The sequence below is a fragment of the Rhinatrema bivittatum genome, chromosome 18 (genome assembly GCF_901001135.1).
Source record: "Rhinatrema bivittatum chromosome 18, aRhiBiv1.1, whole genome shotgun sequence".
Taxonomy (NCBI): Eukaryota; Metazoa; Chordata; class Amphibia; order Gymnophiona; family Rhinatrematidae; genus Rhinatrema; species Rhinatrema bivittatum.
In genome coordinates, this window is record NC_042632.1 from 36366136 (window position 1) to 36388876 (window position 22741).

Here is a 22741-nt window from a genome sequence, read left to right on the forward strand (position 1 = left end):
GCTAAGAAGTTGCCTTGATTTGTAATACCGTTCACCGAACCGTTACTGAGTAAATACTATTATTATATGAGTAGGTTTCCTGGCTGCGGACGCCTCTGCGTACACTAGGCGGCTTCGGGCCAGACAGGAAGACAAAAGAGCTTCCTACGACTCTTAAGGAAGGCAGGGGGAGCTTTTCTCTCCTCCCCTCTGGAGCGGCTGCCACCTCGCTACAAGCTTCAAGAATTAAAGGCACTGCCCGGTCCCCCCCGGAACGTGAGAAGCGGCCCTGGGGGCTGTAGGAAGACCAGAGAGAGGGAGTTTTACATAAGGAGCCTCTCCCGATCCGGCGGCTGAGGGGGGAAAAGTGAGCATTTCATCTGCAGCTCCTCCTCTGCATTCTCCACCACGGAATCTCTGCTGGGAGAAGGCTTAAGCAGCATGGGGCAGCTCTAAACCGGGACTTTCAGGAGACTGGCAGGTACGCTTTTATTTATGGTTTAGCTATAATAATAATAATAATAATAATAATAAAAAGACGTTTCAGAGAAGGGGAGGTAGGCAGTGCTCACTCAGTTACTGGTATGAGATGCATTAGGTTACTGGCTTTGGTCCCTCGGTGTTTAGTAGGTTACGGTTTTGATAGAGTTGGGAAGTCATTGAATGGCAAGGGTGAGTAGATCTAAAGGGACGTTTAGCTCATGTGTCTTCTTGGTGCTGTTTTTCTAAAAATAAATACATAAATTGCGTAGTCCCACTTGCTTTTGACTGTGTAATCATGATCTACAGCAACCAAACTTTCAAGAGGTACAGCTCTATAATAACTAGAAACTAAAATAGTGATCTCCCCCTCCTCCCAAAAAAAACAACAACAACAACTTAGGGATCCAGCCCAAAACCTTTTCCCTCAGACTGGACTTTGTCCACCTCCTCCCTCCACTGTCTGCATTCTGAGTTTCTAAGCTCTCCCCCCCCCCCAATTCTCTGGCTGTGAGGCAGAAAGGCTCAGTAGAGCAGGCCCTTGCCCTTACTGGGGTCTCATCTTCTTTCTTCTATCCCCTGGCAACAACTTTTCAGAGTGATTAGGGCTGTGCTGCACTCAGCACCGAGTACCCCCTCCCTGGACACAGTGAGGGAGTTTGCTCAGTATCAGGGCTGCTGGTGCCCATTGCCTGGCGATAGATTGTGCTGAATTTCTGTTCAATGGCTCCGGCCCTCCAGGGAAGGGGAAGCCATTGCAGGGTCTCAACCTTGAACGGGGGAAGCCTCCGCCAAAGAGCTTCCTGGATTCAGGCCAGAGCTAGAAATGTGCTTGGGTTATAAAGAAGCTAGATTCTTGCCATTTAAAAAGAGCACATTTCTGTGCCATCCATCATTATTTACTAACTGGCATGCACAGAAATACAGGGTAACAAATAAAAAGCAAAGATAACTGTATAAGATGGTACCTTTCTGTTGGACTAACTTAATACATTTCTTGACCAGCTTTTGAGGGCTTATGCTCTCTTCCTCAGGTCAGCATAGAATGAGTAAAAGAAGACATTACCAGTCTGTTCTGACCTGAGGAAGAAAGTATGAGCTCTCAAAAGCTCGTCATTCAGTCCAATAAAAAGGTATCACCATGCATATCTTTTTAATCTTCGGTTTTATTTGTTACCCTTTTATTTCTGTGCATCAAAGGGACTAACACAGCCACCCCACTAGTTTTAATTTAACTAGTGTAGAGGCCATCAAAAACTGCTGTGAAAAAAAAAAAAAGACCTACAGGTGGACATTTACTGCTCCAACCCCCCCTCCTCTGCCCTGGAGAACACACTCGTACTCAGGGATTGAAAATCTGCGCTCTGTCACGCTGCACATGTAGAGCAACGAACAGATGCTGAGCCAATGTGCGCAATTCTCCCAGAGGCTCAAAGCATGTGGGCTCTTACACAGTGGGGGTAATTTTCAAAAGGATTCGTGCACATAAAAGTAGCGTAGCAATTTGCACTTACGCACGTAAAACCTATTGACAATTCAATAGCATGCATCGCAGGAATATTCAAAAGCCTGCTTATGTGCGTAAATTGGAAACGACCCTCCTTTTTCTCATACAGAGGCTGGACAATGATGAGAATGCTTCTTTACTCAAGTAAGATGCCCAGAAAATTGCTGGCTTTGCCTCCCAAGAGAAACTCATTTTGATTGTATTTCATCTTCAGGTACTTGTTATGGCACAATGTTTGATGTGCTACCTAAAGAACAACCTAAGAGCCAAAACAAAGCTGAGCGCCCATGTGAGGCATTTATTTCCAGCCGAAAATTCTCCTAAACTTCAGCTCCTAGCCTGCTATTCATTTGCCTAGATTTAGGCCCCTAGGTTAGGTGCCTGGGACTGAAAATCATTTAGGATCTGAACTTTGCTTCCCCTGTCCTAAGTCTACCCCCTGCAGCCACCCACGTTTTAAGACCCTGAATGTAGGCGCCCCACCCTAGCACATTCTCAGAAGGGGCCAATTTAAGTGCCTAAATCCCAGAGCTCGGCTCTTAAACCCTTTGAAAGTTGACCTCTCAAGAAACAAAATGAATCCTTAAATGTCCTGAGAATATAGCACAAATATTTCTCGTTTATGGAGTGTGACCAACACACAAACCTAGCAAATTATATAAAGAGTCATTAGTCAAAGTGCATATAGGAATGAGCAAGAAGAAAGTGCCACATTTAGGGACTTGCAATGTTTAACTATTGCTATGTTTAGCCCCCTCCCTTTTTTTTCCTACTGCCCTCCCCCCACCCCACTACAAACACATTCAAGCCAGCACAGTGTGCAATACCTGTGCCCTCCCCAACCAGGAAGGCTGGAGGGCAATCTCCTAGAATAACCCTCAGTGCCACCCTTATGACTGGCAGGGTTGCCACAGTTGGGGCAGCCATCTTCCCTCCCTCCCAGAGGTTCAGCATGGGGGCGGTGCGAGTGGCTCTGTTAGGCAGGAAACTCAAACCTGGAGCCTCTTGTGGCGCAAAGCCTAGGCCACGCGTCCACTTCTGATGATCCCTGCCTCTTTGCATCGGCCTCTGCCGCCCATGCTGGATAATATTGTTTTGAAGCGTTTCATTTTGAAAGCACTCCATTGCAGATTACCAATTGCGCAAAAAAATAACTGGGTACTGATCTGCTCAGTTTTTATAGACGGCTAAGATATGCAAAATGGCCGCAGTCTGGGCGTTTCCTGACAAGTGGGGATTTTTTGGATTGCTTTTCTAGATCTTCTAAAACTGAGGCGCAAATAAGAAAATCCCTTCAGATTTCATTTTCAGAATTTAAATACGGAGCCCTAAATAAGTATTGTATGTGTGTGTGTGTGTATATATATATATATATATATATATATATATATATATATATATATATATATATATATATATATATATACACATATATACACATATACACATATATACATACACACACACACTTGGGCCTGGTAGTTCCTCCTTTTTATCTTCTACCTCAAACAGACCCAGTGCTGAGATTCTGGTGCCATGAGCCTCCATCCACAAGCACCTGTGGAGTTTTCCCCTATTTTAGTAGACCCACCATACTTAGCCTCGTCATTGCAGCAAACGGACCTGCAAGCATGAGCAGGGCTTCTTTCAGAGCCCTGTATCACAGGCTTTAATCTGGTCACTGGCTGTCCTTAATGATGACCATGGCTTCCTCTTTCCCAGGGACTGTAACTGCTGCCTCCACGTCATCCCCAGCCCCGGCTGACCTGGCCAGAATACGGAGGGCCCGATCCGGGAATAGACCCACACATCTAGAAACATAAAAACACAATGGCAGAAAAAAAAAAAAGCCACATGGTCTATCCAGTCTGCCCATCTGTCCAATTAATTTAGCATTATAATTCTCATCACTTCCTTAGGGATCCCCTGTATTTATCCCTGTGGGACCGAGAGGGGATCCCCTAACACAAACCTGGACTGACGCCAGCCTTTCTTAAAACACTTTATTTGCCACTTTAACACATACACATTAGTAGACTGCCTTTACCTTCAGGACAGTGTACTCCAATTACTCACAGTTAGTACTGCTTCCCTCAGTACTTATACAACATTGTTACAGCACAATGTTTAGATAGAAATATTCTACAGGAGCTGCCTTCCTTCTGGAGACCTGGGCCTGGTCTGACTATCCCTCCCTGGGTCCCAGCTCTTATTTCTCCCCTGCTGGGCCCCGCCCACAGAGCTCTCTCTCACAAGGGGAATTAAGATGGACCTGGCATCCTGCCTGGTATAAGGGAGAAAATAGAGGCACTGCCTCACAATCCCATGCTTTCTTGACTTCACATATTGTTTTTGTCTTCACCACCTCCACTGAGAGGCTGTTGCATGCATCACCACCCTCTCTGTAGAGAAATATTTCCTAAGATTACTTCTGAGTCTACCTCCTTTCACACTCATCTCATGATCCCTCCTTCTAGAGCCTTCTTTCTATGGAAAAAGGCTTACCTCCTGCCCATGGAAACCCTTTAAATATTTGAAAGTCTCTATCATCTCCCCTATCTCGCCTTTCCTCTAGATTATACATGTTTAGATCTTTAGATCTATCCCGATAAACTTTAGAATGACCATTTTAGTAACCACTCTCTGGACCAACTCCATTTTGTATATATCCTTTTGAAGGTGCAGTCTCCAGAATTGTACAGAGGAATCCAAGTGAGGTCTGACCAGGGATTTATACAGGGGCAGTACCACCTCCCTTTTTCTGCTGACCATTCCTCTCCCTGTGCAGCCAAGCTTCTTTCTGGCTTTTACCATTGCTTTATCCACTTGCTTGGCTGCCCTACGATCAGATACAATTGCCTCCAGATTCTGCTCTTCCTTTGTGCTTAGATGAATTTCACCTCCAATACCGTACCTTTCCCTTAGGACTATTAGAAATTTGCAGATGTTAATGCTTCACTACTTTTATTCATAAAATTGTCTATTATTAGCAGTAAGTGCTCCTGTGTGTTCTTCAGTTAACCTTCCTTAGTGAATGACAGGACAGGAATAAAAGAAATTACATAAAAGCAATAGAGACATTGGCTAAACAGAGTTTGTTTGACATTTTACAAGAGGAATCTTTAAATGGAAACTAGGCCTCGCCTCTGGATTTGTTTTTTTTCCTCTATGACTTGAGCATGATGTTTCATGTAACCACACACAAACAGAAATCCTTGCTTGGAGGTTTAGCAGCTCTTTGCTGAGAAACTGCACTTCCGGCAGATGGTCTGTACGTGCCAGCCTGGGAGGGGGGGAGAGGAGGAGGATGAGAAAAGGACTGAAAAGTTCTCGGAAGGACGGCTTTTGTTACAGTACTTCCACATTGACAATTTTATTCAGGCAACTAAGGTCAAGCCTAAAGTAACTTTTCTGAATAAAGTATTTGGAGAAACTGATGTACTGTACTAAAGGGTTTGCCGCATTTTTTTGCTTTTAGCGGTGACGGATTTAGGTTTTTGTCACCCCTAGGCACTGTCGGTGTTGATGCATTGCTCCTCGCCACCCACTCTTCCCCCAGGGAGCAGAAGGTCTAAGTTTCTTGCAGCAGATCAGGGATAGATTCTGTGTCATGGACTAGAACATTTTGGAGCACATTGGCAAAGATTTCTGTCTTTTACTTAACATTATAAAAATAGTTTTCCAAACTTGCTTGTGTCTGTATAATTTGTTTTATTTTTATTGGATAAGGAAACGGGATCTTGAATATCAGTACAGGGAGATCTCAGAAATGGGGAGAGGATCAGGGTTGGGGAGAGGAGAGGGACAGCCATGGATTGGCGAGGAGAAAGGGAGGAGGACCAGGAACAGGGTAATAAGACGAGAGGACTGGAGATTGGGGAGAGGGGAGAGCATATGGGACAAGGACTGGAGCTGGGAGGAGGAGAAGGTGAGAGGATTGGAAATGAAAGGGAATTGAGGAGGAAAAAAAAAGCCTGGGGAGGGAAGGAGAGGAGAAGGAGAGAGAACCGGGGATGGGAAGATTGAGGAAGAAAGGGAGGATCAGGAATCTGGGATGGGAGGAAAGGGAGGGAGGTATCTGGGGAGAGGTAGGAAGGTTGTGGGGGAGGGGGTTTCAGGATTTGGGCGATAGAATCTATAATCAAGAGGAAAGATCCAAATTGTAGTTGAGAGGAGGAAGGAGGTGTCCCTTTCCCTTCTCTGGCCCTGCTCTCTCTTGCATCCCCATCCCCTCTAACCTCCCACCCAGTCTATCACATGCACAAACCCAGAATTGATCCTTTTTCTTTCCCGCACCCAAACACTGCACCCCACCCCCACACTGCCCACCCAGTTCCCCTCTCACATACAATCGCCTCCCCCAGGTGATCCTCCTCTCAGCTCCTTCTAACTCTCCCACATTGATCCCCCTTTCTTCCTCTAGCGCCTCCTTAACTCCCTCTCATCTCCGTTACTGCCACTGCCCTGGGCTGGCAGGAGGAGGAAAGCAACGGTGGTGCCCCTGGGCTTCCTCGCCCTCTTGCTCTCTCACCGAGGGACTGACTCCTGCTTCGAACCACGCAGCAGAATTACGCCCCCCGCATAGTTCAAAGCAGCAGTGGGTCCCGGGTGGCAGAGGAAGAGGAGGAGGGGGAGGATGCAGCCCGAGGCACTGCTACTCCTGCAGGCCTCGATCAGAAGCAGTGGCAGGTATCACCAAGGGGGGGGGGGGGGGGGGGGGTGGCCAGCAGGGTAAGCTCTTTCGGAGGTGGGGGCAGTGGTTGGCCCCCCTCCCATTGGAAGGCAAAAGGGGCAGTGCAGCTGGAAGGCAGCACAGCTTCAGGTTGGCCTGCCACACCCAGATTTCTGCTGCCTAGGCTCCAGCCTACTTTTTGTGTTAGCAAATCCAGGCCTGCATTATAGGGAAGGGTAACTTTTCACTACAGTGATTAACTAACTGGCAATCTACTTTTCTGTTGCTAACCCAAAAAGAGCCAATGAATCCCAATTAATGCATCGAAAAGAACAAGGGGAAACAGAAATCCAGTATCACACTTAAGTGCTCCTGCCAGTCAGTGTGCCCTGCAATGCCCGGGCCACCCGGTCTGTTCAATCAACCACCTCAGACCCTTGTCTTTATTTATTTTTTAAAGAAATTTTAGTTGCAAATTAAAAATATTTAGACAACCAGACTTGTTCTATATTCAAACAAAAAGTGCCCAGCCTGGCAGTGTTTTGCAGAGCTCCTCCTCAGGAGCTATCACTGAACATTGTGCCATGCGATTCTAAGTAGACTGTTGTCATATCTTCAGAGAACAGACTGGGTGGCTCGTGCATTGCAGGGCACACTGACCGGATGCAGACACTGCTACGTAATTGTGCAGGACCTCTTGGTGTGATATTAGATTTCCGTTTCCCTTTGTTCTTTTTGTTTTAATGTACTCTCTTCAGCCCAGACAAACCCCGCTGAGGTTCCAACACAAGGTACCCATGTACAGCGCTGTGCTTGAATATCGCCTTGTCATACAGCTAATGACAGGTTCTTACACTTGTGTAGTCTTAAACTCTGGCGTAAAGTAATGTTAGTGGCATGTAGGCTCACAATTTTCAAATACACCTCTGCAATGCTGCTTTCCAACCGTTATAAAAGTACATGCATATTTTCTGGCGGATTAAAATCCACATAATCAACTATGACCATCTTAGGGTGAGTAACTATTTTAACCTGCAGACAAAGCATCTAAGCCTTTGAAAACTGACTCTTATGTGTCTAAGGGAAAAATACTTACTAGATCTGGCTCAAAGGTAGCTAAAAACAAGAGGAATACAAAGAATAGATATAAGAAGAAAGAAAACTGTGATAGGAGGGGAAGAAATAAGTCCAAAAGCCAATTGCATGAATGCTTAGATTGGGTAGTAACATCTAAGACCCTAGTGCAGTGCTCTTCACTGTAAGGCCTAGGAGTAGCAGCTGCTCCCATCAATCCTGTGTGTGTCTTCCTGACTCTCTTCCCCAAATGCATATTCTCCCTCTACATTCTCCAGAGGCTTACTGTTGGTACTGTCTCCATAGCAGCTGCTCTGTTTTCCCCTTGCACTGTGCATGTCTTACCCAGTAAAAATGTTGCTAGCAGTAATTTTGTATGGGCTGACAGTTGCTTGGTTTTGATTGTAAATATTGCTTCCTTATCATAAGGCTTGGGGATAACTGCACAGTGCGGCAGTTACTACCCTTAACTGAAACATGGGGGTAACCTGCAGGGTATGGCAGATACCATTAGAAGCTCACTAGGTAGAGTGAATGGCCCATTTGGACCTTTTTCCGCCATCATTACTATGTTAGACTCCCATGCTATTCTCACAAAACCATACGAACGGTGCAGGAGTTTGGGCACCACACAGCACTAATTCACTGAGCGCTGTGTGTGGTGCCGGCACCACACACTTAGCAAGCCATGTATTTGCACAGGGCGGCTATTACAGGGAGGCAGGGTCTCATACCTAAGCTGGAGAAGTTTCATCCTTGCTGTCCTCATCACTGTTCTCTCTCTCTCTCTTCTTGGTGGCCCTGAAGCTGCCAACACCACTGCAGAGTTCCCTCTCCTTCCCTCCCCCGCCACAGCCCTGTCTCTGCTAACCAAAGGGGAAGATGCTAGGGCTTTGAATAGCCTACCAGTGGAAATGGTGAAGGCTAGCAATGCAACCCAACTTAGATGTGCTTGGGACAGATATAAAGGCAATGATAGGAACAGGCTTGAGAGGTCGGCTACAAAAACATGGAAGGGAGCTGGTGTTGGTTTAAGCTTGGAAATGTGTATGCTTATCTACCCAAAGTGGTAGGAAACCAGAGAGAACCACAACTGGGATGGGCCAATCGATCTTTATCAGTAGTCATTTACTATTTAATGTCATTCAATGGCCACACTGTGCAAAATACAGATTATCTTTGAGTGGGGTGTGTAATGCTCCTTGAAAGTTTGTTATGGAAACCACATATATTTTATAAATATAGATGGCAGATAGATGAGTCTGTCCCTTTGTGTATACAGCTGGTATCAGAATCTCTCCAGTAGCAGCAAGTAGAAAGAATGCTTAATTTCAGGAACTTAAAGCAATTGCTTGTGTTCTGATGGAGAGCCCTTGGGCCTGTGAACTTTGTTCAGTATAATTTTTGTCCTTTTGTACAGAATAAGGAAAAAGTTATTTTAGATGGACAGGGACTTTGTATCTGTATGGAACTTGTTCTAATGCACCTTGGTTTAGGGTGCTATATAAATGCTGATAGATGGTTTCTGCTCACAATTGTTCAGAGGCGTGGAGAGAGAACTCAGAATAGAGAGACCATGAAAAGAGAACACGGGATAAACATGGGATAAACACTGTGGATCCCTAAACAGCTAGAGAATGGGAATAAATAAAAAAGCTTAACCAACACGGAGCAGCAGTTACTATCCTTAAGGGAAACTTGGTGGTAACCTGCACGGAGCGGCAGTTACTACCTTGGGAAGTTTGCTGGGCAGACTGGATGGACCATTTTGGTCTTTTTCTGCCGTCATTACTATGTTACTATCTACAAATAGCTCTATCTACAAATATCTATCTACAAATATCTATCTACAAATAGCTCTCAAAAAACACTCCTCCAACAGACCCATCAGAGAAGCATATAGAGAATATCTACAAGTACCTCACAACAATACTACCCAACATATAACATTGAGAGATCGGGCCTTCTCCACAGCAGGTCCCCCACTATGGAACACAATCACCTTAGAATTACGACAGGAACCATGTCTTCCAACCTTCAGGAAGAGACTTAAAACATGGCTGTTCATGAAAGCATTTCCGGACCCTTAATGATTCACTTCCATCAAATGCAGCAACACTGAGCATCTTCTATTAAACTGAAACAGACAATACCAACCAATCACTACAATGTTTTACTTCTTGTTAAACTTTTTATCTCTCCTCTAACTCTAACCCCAGTTAGAATAACCCCTGTTTTATTGTAACTTTTTCTTCTATGCACTTGTTATACTTTTGTAATGTATACTCTTACGTTTTAGCTATGTACGTTATAATGTATTGCTCACCCCTTGTTTTATGTAAACCGACATGATACGAACTTCCGTGAATGCCGGTATAGAAAAACACAAATAAATAAAAAAAATAAATAAAAATGTTACTATGTTACGAGGATGCATTCACAGGGAGATGAAAAAAGCACTGGGGAAATTCGAATGACTCTGCCATTCAGGAAACAATAGTGAGCCTATTTAAGAGTCTTGATCCTTTCTGCATTTTAGGAGAACTACAGATGAAACAGAAAAAGTGGAAAATAACTTCTTTACTTCTGATGGCAGACAAGGAATGCAACACGCTTTTAGTCTGCCCAGTCCTGATACAATATTGCAAAGCCAACCCAATCTCATCTTTATACTTTATGGGGGCAATTATCACACACAAAAAGCTTGCATAGGTGCAAAGTCCCCCTTGACATTGTACCTAATTTTCGAAGGGAAAGTACTCACATAGGCATGGACTTTTGCACCTGCTGTTTGTGTAGATAACATTTTTATGGAAAATGACATGCATGGATTTGAAATAAAATCCGTGCACATGATTTTCCAATCCCATCCCCCTTAATCCAGCTAAAAGTCCACACCCTATGGAAGCCTGCACATCCTTTACCTAGAGTGATTGAGGGTGATTTTCAGATAGTCAGTCAGTTTATCCAGGTCAATGTCTTCTGTGAGCAGAACTGTTACATTTTTTGGGATAGGCAAATGCAAGAATAGTAGCCAAGGCTTTCGGTGGAGGAAGACTGACTAACTTAATCTTCCTGTCAGATCCCATTCTGAATACTCCTGTTTCCATATTGTTGCAGGGAGAAGGTGAGACCAGTCTGGAGAAAATGAATGACATGGTGACATCGCCGGTGGGTAACCTCCCCAAACATATTCTGGACATCTGGGTCATAGTCCTGATCATCCTGGCGACCATCATCATCATGACTTCCCTGCTGCTCTGCCCAGCCACCATTGTCATCATCTACAGGGTGCGGACTTACCCCCTTCGCAGCAATGCCGTGTGAAACTGCAGGGTTTGGGGACAAATTGTGGACCATGCTGGTGGCTCCCCATGGGGACGCAGCTGGTTGGCATGGCACCGGACGGCCAGGAAAGACAGACCAGGAAGCCTGATCCATTTCCCCCTGGGACCAGAACTCTACATCTGGTTACTGAAATGCAACTTTGGGTCTGAAAGCTTTCAACAGCAGCAGTTTCATCTTCTTTGGGAAGAAGCTGACAGTTTGGGATTCCACTGGACACTTGCAATATATTTATATTCTCGCTGTTCACAGAAACCCTCCCAGATCAGAATGTGCTGTGCTATGATATGAAGAAAGTAACAAGAAGCACAAATGGTCTTTTCTTTCCATAGATTTAATTTACCGGTAATTTAATTTCTGACTTCTGTATCACCTTTCCAGCCAAAAATCTGTTCCAAGTGATTTACAAAGTAACATAAATACAAAGAGACTACGTAATGCATACATCACATACCAAAATCACATACATAAGCCAAACATCATGATAAAACATAAACCTCCTCTTTCCATCTTCCAGACTAAAAGGCAGAGAGGGCATGTCCGTGGAATCGTGTCATTAAAAGCACTGCTGAATGTTTTTTCAGGGAGCTGTCATTTTGAAAACAGCTTGCCACCCTAGGAAAGTTACGAGAACAGATGAGAAAAGATCTCATATCCCCACAATCCGTGCTATAAACATAAAATAAAAGGTTCCAGAACCACATGGAAGCAAGAATGTTGTACAACAATTTAGATCGCCAGCCTCCGTGTGCAGCAGCTATCTATGGGGGCAATAATGAAAGCTGCCTGCTTTGATGCAAAGTCCATGGGCATCTTTCACCCACAGGCTTTGCCCCCGTACACAAAGCCAAACTGGAGCACTACTTTTACTGTGCTTATTGTTCCCGAACAAAGTACCGGCAGAGACCTGTGCTGGGTTTCGCTGTGGGCACTTTTACCCTTGGAAATGATGGGCGTAGTTCTTTTTTTTTGTCCCCCGACCTAAACATGTCCGCGGGAACACTTCCAGACAACGTGGCCTTTTACCTGCCTCGAGGGTGGGTCATTTTCCAGAAGCCCATTCCTGCTGATAAAGCACAGTTTTCCCCATGGAGCTGTCTTTGATTATTGTCCTCTGAAGAGTTACTGGGTTGGCGCGCGCTCCCCATTGCCCAGTGCAGTGTCCTAGTAGCCATGAGACAAGGGAGTCCCTTGCAGACTGTGATGCCGTCTGTTGAATTACCGCTCCAAGAGCTCTCCAGGCTACATCCAATCCTCCTTCCAACACTGAAGAAGAGATTTTTATATATAGCCTGGAAAGCTTCTGGACTCCGCTATCGGGCTGATTCTCAAGCTGCTTCAATAAAAAGCATCTCGGCCCGCCCAGCATCCTGTGCCTGGGGTGTGACCGACACGAGGCATCGTGGGTTATCCTGCACGTCATCTGGCTGACATGGATTCCACTACAGTTTCACTTCCGCCCTCAGTTCTAAGCGTATGTTTTCCAAACTGGAAAAATTGCAAATGAATTCACTCCGCCATACTGGAGTATAAAGAAAGTAACCAGACTGCAAACTGCTATGAAATGCAATCCCACCGGGACTCCCCTGATCCTCTTCATTAAGGAAAACCAATCATTCAGAATTCACTACATTGTAACACGTGTCTGAAACCTTGCGAAAGCACGACATGTATGCATGGCAGGAAATATTATGCAGCCATTACTGCAGATCAGTAATGCGTGGAGGAGTAGCCTGGTGGTTAGAGCAGCGGGCTATGAACCAGGAGGACCAGGGATGGAGTCCTTGTGATGTTGGGCAAGTCACTTTATCCTCCATTGCCTCAGGTACAAACTTAGGGCTGGATTTTCCAAGATGGCAAGGAATAGTGAATGGTGAGGTGGACCTGCAAAAGCCAGCAGTGATCACACCACCGAGGTGTTATCGTTGCTGGCTTTTGGACCCGATAGCACCACCGTGAAAGGTGGTGCTAGTGGCTGCGATAAGGGGGTCTTACCTTTTCGCCGCCAGCAAAGTATCCGCGGCGTCCACCCCGACGCTGACCCAACTCCTCCTCTCCAGTCCCGACTCCACCCCAATTTAGTTATCGCAAACGAAAAGACCCTTTTCGCTTGCGATAGGGATAGAAAATGACTCCCTTAGATTGTAAGCCCTCTGGGGATAGGGAAATACCTACAGAACCTGAATGTAATTCACTTTGAAGAGCTGAAAAAAGTGTGAAAAGCAGAATATACATTTAAATAAATAAGATATCACTTGTGCCTTTGCTATAATGCTATATGCTATATGTTCTTGGTTTTATGTTTGTTTGTTTTCCATTTTATTTGACTGTGAAATAGTTATGAATGCTTCCTTGTAACTTAGGTCTCCCTAAAATAGATACTTGCCCTCATGATTATTTGCTGTCCAGTTGCAGGAAACTCCTTTTATTGTAAGAGGGATTTTGCTTCATTGAAGCACCTAGTGCCAGGGAACTGGGCTCAGGGAAGATTCACCAGAACCTTGCCTGTTTTTATCAATGACTGGTACCAAATGAATGGAAACGGGGCCAGAGTTAGACCTGCTGGGTCCCAGGGCAGAAACTTAAGGCGTGGGCTCAGCCAGTACCAAGCTCTGCCTCAGTAACATCACTCCAGCTCCACCAAAGGAGGTCCTTTGTGATGCCCTAAAACCGGCCCTGGACAGGACTGGGACCTCTGCTTGAAGCCCATCCAGGCTGACCTTAGTATCAGGATTGTGTGTGTGTGGGTGGCATCATTGTGCCCCTATAGTATGGAAGACCCTTTCATTCCGCGGCTCCCCAGGCCTCTCTCGTCAGTGCATCACATCAATGCATTGCCAGCCATCTCTCAGACGTAGACGACTGGCGAAGTAATTAGAACTGGTGGCTTGGAAATAAATCCGGAGCAGCCTGCATGGACTTGCAAGACTCCTCCAGCAGCACCACCACTGCCTTTGGTTTCTGCCGCCAGGAGCCTCTCGCCGCGTTGATTTATTTGGCCCGCGCTCGCGCAATGCTCACCCGATAGCGCTCCTCCCCTCTCGCTTCGCCTGCTTTCTGCGGTGCTGCTTGTGGCTGCTCCTCTCCTCCCCCTCCCCCCCTTGCTGTGTGGGCTGGGCTTGTCGTGCAAGAAAACAACCGCACAGGAACGAGCCGAAGGGCTGCAGCTCAGCTGGGACCAGGGAGGGGGGGGAGACCGACTGGGTGGATAATATTCCCCGCAGGACCAAATGACGGACACCGCGCTCGGTGCGATGCACGAAAGGGCGCTGTAAATAAAGAGCTTCTTCCTCTGAACCTGAGGGGGGGGGCTGACGAGGAGGCTCCATGCCTGCTTTGCACCGTCTCCCTGCTGTCCTCCCCGGCCTCACCTTTGGGGGCAGGGGGGGGTCCTACCTACTGCACCCTCTCCAAGTGCTCTGTAAAGCGACCGTGAGGGACAGACAGAGTGGACGTGCAGCCTCTCTGAAGAAGGGAAGGGTGGAGCCTCGAGGGGGAAAAAACCCCCGTGCAGAGCAATTCTTAGTCATGTAATTTCTATGCAACGAGTTCCCAACCTGCGGAGGATCGAATCTAGAGCACAAATGACCACAAAACTGTACACAGTACCCTTTAGAAAAGCCCCGGGGGCTCGTTTCTCTATCTTTTATTTATTGGAAAGTGGACACAGTTTCAAGCAGAGGGCTGCTTTTATTCCAGGGCACTCACATCATGCCCCCACTTCTAGCTGCAACGTAACCTAGTATACATACATTGCGCACCTTAGCGCGTCTACTGTGTGATTATGCATAACGTCAGTCCACCCATATGCAATTATAGTGTATCTCCAATGTATTTTGGTAGCGCAGACGTGCATCAGCAGTGTAATTGCACGGAGAGAGAGAGCCTCAGTTTTATAACTATAATATTGTGTATATATCAGGGCTAGACAGCATCATTATAAGCCTGGGCAAGCTTCTCTTCTGAATTCTGTGATCCATGGTTGATGGAGGAAAAAAAGCTTAGTGATAAGCACCAACCTGCTTATCGTAGGATCTGTGAAGCTGAGGAAACCTCAAACATATTTCCTTAGAAATGCAGGAACGTAGAATGCGATTGGCTGGTCGGTGCCAGACTATTGGATTGGCACAATACGCATGTACCTAGGGGGCACCCACCCCCCCCCCCCCGTAGGTTGACTGTTTCATGGCTTTTATAAGTCAGCCTATAAGGCAGAAACCTCCTCATCTCCAGCTTTACCTTAAGTTTTTCTGAACCAAAGTATTCTCTGTGCTTGTCCCAGGATTTCTTGAATTCTGTTACTATTTTGGCCTCCAGCACCTTCCCTTTGAGTCTTATATCATGTAATTTTTATTTAACAGTTTTATATACCGCAGTTCAGGTAACAATGTTACTAATCACTTCGGTTCACATTTCAACAATTACAATGACAATATAACGCATAGCTTATAATGTCTTACATAGAACAGGGGGATGAACTTGGAGAAAGTTAACAAAGAACTGGGAGATTACAACTTATATACAAATAGTTTAGAAGACCCGTATGTGAAGTCAATAGAGCTGTAATTGAAAGAATGGAGGCCGTTCAGGGACCTGCTACCAAGACGACACCAGAGCTGCAACCCAAACCTTACGTAGAAAGTCTTAAGACACTCAAAATGTACTTGTATCTAGTATCAGTGCTGTCTCTAGATTCCTGGCAGCCCCAGGCAAACCTTTATTATCAGGGTTCCCCCATGGCCTCTCCTTTATGCCCCCTTCTCACCCAAGAACCCCTTATGGGTCCTCTCTTTCCTACCCCCCCCTAAGGTCCTTCCCCTCTATAGCCCCTGCCTAGGTCCTCCTCTGCTTCCATATTTCCAGCCCTCCGTTCCTTTGGCTAATTTAACAAGAAGAAAGGGCAGGAAGTCAGCATGTTCTCCCCCCCCCCCCCCCCCAATTCACACTCAGTACCTGCACAGCTCCGTTCCGTAACGGCGCTCACCTCCGCCTCCCAGCGCACGACTCCTTCCCTTTCAAAAATGCCCCGTCCCCTTCCGGCGCCCTAGGCCCTGCAGCAGCCCCAGCCCTCCCATGGGTTTCCATGGTAACGGAAAGACCATGCAGGCCGAGGAGGGAGGCTGCTGCAGGGCCTGTGTGTGCAGCACCGGCTCACAGGCCGCAGTGCTCATTTTCCTTCCTCCTTGGGCTCCCCCTACCCGCTTAGGCAGAATTTAGGTCCCTGTCACTCTACACACCCATTTTTGGTCCCCCTTTCTGTCTGGGCCCTGGGCAGCTGCCTAGTTAACCCTGGCAGGTGTCCAGCACTGATTGGAAGAAAGAATAGGATAGAAATGTTGAAATATTTAGCAGGCTTCAATAAAGTACAATAAAAGTGAAAATGTCCATAGAACAATGCATGGACTTGTACTGGACACACACAGTAGCAGACACAAGAGAGGTTGACCTTCTGCTATTTCAATCCCCTTTTCTATCCATAGGAAAAGAAATTCAAGAATAAGGTTCCTGACATGATGTTGAGGGAGGGAGGCTCAGCTGAAATATGGGGAAATATTTAACTGGGCAGATGGCGGTGCCTAGAATAACTGATGAGCGGAGGTGCTAGTGACAGCATTTAAGCTTTCTTTGATAAGTGTACAGGGCAGGGGTAGGAATGGGCTTGAGAGGTTGGGTAGAAGACCCGAGTGGCATGGAGGGTCACTGTTGTGCCAATGTGCACTCATCTACCCAGAATGGTAGAAACCAAGCTGAAGAAAGGCAACTGATTTGGGCAGATAGCGATGTCCATCCAGACAAGCAAGCTTGTACGGCTGACAGCAGGGAGGCAGTCTTAGCTAGTGCAGTGCAGACACAAATAATCTGGCAGACAGGATGGGTCATGAGGTCTTTACTAATGGCAAAATATTCTTGCTTAAGAATAGGTCTTCTCATTCTCCTAATAAAGGTTCTGATTTGAAAAAGAAAAAAAAAAGTCCCGCGTGCCGGACTTAACCGGCAAAATTGTCGCTGGCTAAGTAAATCACGTTTTCAGCCACAACCTAGAACTAACTTTCCACTAGGAAATGTTTTCGTCTTCTGCCCTGTTTCTACCTTTGAACTGTTTAAAAATGTTTTCTTTGGGGTATGCATTTTATTTCATGAGGTTTCTCATGCAAATTCTGGACAACCTCTATTTTGTCTCTGTCCTTTGGATGTATGCCTCCGGAGCTGGCCATAATAATCCAGACAAGGTCTCACTTGTGATTTGTATAGAGCTATCATCAACTCCTTTTTTTTCTTCTTACCAATAATATCTCTCATCTGAGGGCTATTCAGTAAAGCACAGTAACCTGCACTGACAAGAGTCACACTATCATTAATGTGGGTTAACATGCACAGGTTAGATGGCCTCATCGAAAATAATGGGGCTACAACAATTGCCGCTTGCTTTAACCCACATTAACGTTGGCATGGGTTATTGTGTGTTAGTGAATAGCCCACTCTATGCACTAACATACAGTGGCTTGCAAAAGTATTCAACCCCCTAAAAAAGGCAACAGATTTGCGTGGATTGCAAATGACACAGATTGTTCTAAATAGTATGTTTATTGTAAACCAGTATGCTCTTAAAGTAAATTTTCAAAGTCACAATTCATTATTTGTCTGCATTTGTTGTAAAATAAAATTAAACACTGAAATTTTTCTCAGTCTGCAGAGAAGCTGCATATAAACCTCTTACCTCATTGGCTACATCCCTATATCTCTCCATCATTACCTTTTATACTTTGTTAAAAAGGCTCATTAGTGTTCAATCCCTTGCCCCTTTAAGTATCACACATTCTATCTCTGATGCGAAAGCCTACAATTGGTCTTTAAATATAAGAGTATTTCATGGAAAGTAAATACATTCTAATATTTGTCCACATTCTAATATTTTTTACTCTACTGCATGCAGATATGTATAGTCTTGCTTTTCTTAGGGAATGTAATAGAGAAATTAGAACAAGTTCCAGCATGCAATGGGGTAAAACCAGGACTGGATCAACCTGTCCTGAAAATCTGGAGCCAGTTCCAGCCAAAGTGGTGGCCCTAGGCCAGCAAGAGGATTTTCTCAGGAAAAACAGAAAAAGGTGTTTACTCTTATTTTGACTTCAAAGAAAATTTTGCATTCTTCTGTAACTAAAACAAAAGGAGTTGCTTACATGTCACAATTTGTCTTTTGAACTCCATTTTGCTGAGCAAGGAAGCAACAATTGTGAATTATAAAGGTTTCTAAAAATTCACTAATTTACATTTGCAAAAGTTTTGAAAAAAAATACACCAAGTAATCTAAATTTGAAAGAAAACAAAACAATAATATTAATGGTAAGACATATGCTGAATTCAAAATGTCCACAATTATGAATGGGATCCAAGTCAAATAGAATAATAACAAATAGCAAAATCAAACAGTGTGAGCCTTAGTATAAAAAAGAAAACTAACCCACCAGGAGGGAACACAAAGAATAAAATACTACCCTGAAACAAGTTGAGAAGGATCTGTAAGCTCAGTGGAATTTGTCACTGGAGTTTGTTTATCCCTTAAAAACTGCAAAGGTTCATAAAATAGAATTAACTGCATGTTAGTAAATGAGGCTCTTAGTTTAAGTTTAAAATGATTTATTACTCACTCTCCAATTCTAGGTGAGTTACAAACACCATACATAAAATATAAGGGTAAAATACTTTCTCTTTGCTGCTTTCCTCTTCTGGCAGCAGGAACAAGTATAATTTTTGGTTATTTCTTTTTGCCAGATAATAAGAATGAATTTTTAAAGATACATTTTGTTGTGTTTAGGCTCATTTAATTCAGGGAAGGTTTGTCATGATTCAGTTTAGAATAGAGAGGAGATTTTGGACATTCATGTCCAGGCAGCAGGTCGATTCTGGATCTGGATCCCAAGCATCTGCAACTGCTTCATCATACATCTGGATTACAGAGGGATTCCACCGTCATGTAATAGTAAACCGAGAACTTCTGCTAATATTCTGGCCAGAATTTAGAAGGGAATTTTGAAACCACAAAAAAAAGTTTTAATTTTCTACTCTGAACTGAGATTTAGAGCAGGGTTAGGGTTTTTCTGTTATAATTTACAAAGAACACATTTTCTTGATTTTCAATGCTAATAAATTCTTCTTTTACTAATGCAGGGATGGCCAACTCCCTTCCTCGAGAGCCACAAACCGGCCAGGTTTTAGGATCTCCACAATGAATATGCATGAGAGATTTGCATATAATGGAGGCAGTGTATGCAAATCTCTCATGCATATTCATTGTGGATAGCCTGAAAACCTGAATGGCTAGGTGTGCCCTGAGGACTGGGTGGAGAAGCACTGCTATGGCTTATAAGAATCTAAATGTGTTATGTAAATGTGCATGCACTGATTTTGCTTCTATTGCTTGCAATAGTAATATTGCATGCTTATTTTATTTTCTGTTGCTTTTATTTTCTGTTCCAGCCTTTTCTCCCCATCCCTGGGAGAACCTTTGGTTCTGTGGGCATATTACACATGCCCATTCCAAGAGGTGGAGTTAGTTATGTGGTCCCTTCCGAAGGTGGGGGTTTACACAAACATATTGCAAGATAGGCTCCTATCTTGCTTAAAACAATGGAGCACAGAATTGTGTAAAAAAACAGAGCATTAACTCAGTTGTAACACTGTTCAGAAATGAGAGATTAAAATGCAAGCATCGTTATTGTAGAAATTGTTTTTGAAAAAGAGCCTGTGTTTGGTCTACGAGGAGAGAATTTCACGTTGAACTTGGCAGAGGACAAGCTGCTGGATTCCTTGCAACTTTGTTCAGGCAGGCCAATATTTAACTCTTTGCTCTGCTGTAGCATTCATAACTTTTGTTAAGGTTCTTCCGTTATGAGACACTGTTCTGCTTTACATGAGAAACAGCATTTATAAGCATTACAGAAGCTTCTTTAAAAAAATAAAAATATTCAGAAAAATTCCTAGACAAGCAGTCACTCGTGTGCAATATTGTGGCTATAAGTTCACTAATTAATGCCTAAAGTGTTGGGGCTGCTCATTTTTAATTGGCGCTCTGTCGGTTTCCCAGGACAGCCTGACAGGGAAATAGACTCCCACCCAGTCTGGGCTTCCCGTAGGAGAGTGCACGTACTTTTTTTTTGCTGTGTCTTCATTTTTTGTTTCTTTTCGTTGTTTCTTTCATGTTTTGTCTTAAACTAAACAATACAAATGAAAGTGGAACAACATCCCAACAAAAAAGCAGCACTGGCCTCGGGGCTGGCCAGCGCCATTTTGAAACACCAACCTGGCACATTTGAACTTTGAAAGCCAATGATGGGTACGAGGCATGTGGTGCCCAGGGGCCTGCAACTTTCACATTTATGCAGCCCGGGCTAGGGATGGTGTCCGGCTCAGTGAGGCTAATAAAAGGAAAAATGAGTGAAATTCTGTTTTTCCTTTTGCTTTGTTTCCCAAATGAAAGAGGATGTTTTGTTCTGCTTTGTTTCAAACAAAATCATGCCCCTAGCTCCCCATGTGATTTTTACTATCATATGCTGGCTGGCATTCCGGATACGGCAGAATATTGCATGTTTTTATGATTTGTGTAACTACAGAGCACAAATTCTTAGATAATAGCAGTACTTTCTTTCTGGGAAAAAAAGGTGCCAGTACTGCCATGCAGGATGCATGCTTGCTTGTTTGGTTTTTGTTTTTTTTTTGAGGGATCATGGGTCAAATCAAGAAGGTGGAGGAAGAGGTGCCGGTACTCAGTACTGGCATGCACACCCTGGATAACAGTAGCACTGCGACAGAGACTGTGGAATGAGCCAAAAACTTCAGTCTGTCCTTCTACAGTAAGTAAATGTAGACAATCAGAATCCAGATGCGATTCAAGAGTAGTACATTTCTGCAAATGTCACAGCATGGCCACATGTCAGATGTGGTATGGGGATTTAACAGCTTGCCACTTGCTATTCTATGCTATTCTTTTGATTGAGAAAAGAACATTGGTTTCCTATAACCTTTTCTAGTAACTCCTCCTGTCTGACTATTTCAAGCTGTCATTACGCCTCTATATGAGAGACTTCAGAAGAGTTCTGTTGACGGCAAGTCTTACGGGGCTATATGCTTTAGGATGGCAGAGCCCCACCAGATGAGGACCACTTTCATGTTATTCATGCTCGTGGAAAATTTACTATAGTGCTTGTCCCACATGATGACGTGACCCTTCGTTATTGAGGATAAGTATGGTGGCCTTAGATTGTCTGATTTGTGACAAAGGATGTGAGGCGAGTCTGTACGGAACAAGAAAGCAAGATGAAACACAGCTGCATGTGAGAGCCTGTCCTGTGCACATAACCCTGAAGGAATGACGGAGTTAGCAGAATTAATTAGGGATGTGCATTTGTTTTTAAATGAAAAATGAGACAAAATACTTATGTTTCATTTGATTAAAAAAAAAAAATATGCTCCTAAATTTTTTTTAACTGATTTTTTGTTTTGAAAAAAGTCAATCAATAAATAAGGAGAGCTACCAAAACAGTAAAATTCCCCCTCTCCCTATCCACAAAGTAGAAAGGAACACAATGGCAGGGTTAACAGGGCTTATGCTTGCAGCCCCAGGTGTGTGAGGCCAGGGGATCTTGCAGTGGAGCCACAGGCCCTCTGTCCTTGGGTGCATCCTGTAAGAACTATGAAACTAAACAGAGTTAGGGAGCCCTGTCTCTGGGGGCCCCCCTATTAGACCAGCATTAAGTGTGTCTCAAATTGCAGGCTGCATATAAAGAGCCCTAGCCTGGCATATCTTTGCTGGCCCAACACTCCTCAGAGTTTGCTTTGTGATCCTGCTGGTGCTTGGTCTTCTTCCTGCAGGTTCCTGGTTCGTGCTGCATCCTCTCTCTTGCTCCGTTCCTGGTCTTTGGCTCCACTCCCACGTCCTGCTCATTTTCTGGTTCCCAGCCTCCACCTTGGTAGGTCCTGGTGGCCACCTGCACCCGAGAGCCCAACGTGTGGGGGAATGGTGGCTGCTGAAGGCAGAAGACAGCAGCTCCAGACTGCCTCGCCCCTGCCCAAGCGAGATACCTTCTGTCTATCCTCAGTCAAGCGGGCCATGACACAGAAGCGATCTCTAGTCGCTCATGCCCGCCAGGCACCAGCTCAAAAAATGACCAGCCATTTTGTTTGTTGGTCATATGCTGTACACCTTACAGCCGTAAAACAAAATGTCACTGCTCTTTGGGCCAGAAAGCCCCATTTTTGAACTGGGACCCGGCAGGGCAGGAGCAATTGGGACTCACTCCTGCCCCTTTGTACGTCGCAGAGCCCAGGAAAGGGGTAAGAGAGCTCTGGGGGAGGCTCCTAGGGAAGGCCTGAGAAGGAGGAGAGTTCATTTTGTTATTTTTTGTACAGAGAGAAGGGTGAGGGAGCAGCGATTCATCACTAAAATGGATGCTCCAGAACATGTAGCAAATGAGTGCATGCGCCTTTTGAATGATGTGCATGGCTTTGGATGCCGCTAAGCGTGGAAACCACAGAATTCTGAGGAGTTCCAGAGAGCTCAGCACGAGGAATTTCATCCAGTCCCCTGTTTCCAGTCCCTTACTACTACTAAGGGTTGTTATCCTGTGACGCGTTGCCCCGGTCTGCAAGCATCTGTTCCTGGAATCAAATCCCTGGTCTAGCGTCTC

At 44.8% G+C, this 22741-nt stretch overlaps 2 protein-coding genes across 2 annotated transcripts in view; one reads left to right on the top strand and one right to left on the bottom strand.

The window, feature by feature from the left end:
- DCTN4 (dynactin subunit 4) overlaps window positions 1-22741 on the bottom strand; it is a 70806-nt gene that overhangs the window by 47603 nt on the left and 462 nt on the right. The window lies entirely within an intron of this gene.
- Window positions 122-13825, top strand: SMIM3 (small integral membrane protein 3). The gene is made up of 2 exons (XM_029583229.1): window positions 122-460; window positions 10833-13825. Exon 2 carries the CDS (start codon window positions 10860-10862, stop codon window positions 11037-11039), a length of 180 nt encoding a protein of 59 aa, XP_029439089.1. The 5' UTR covers window positions 122-460; window positions 10833-10859; the 3' UTR covers window positions 11040-13825.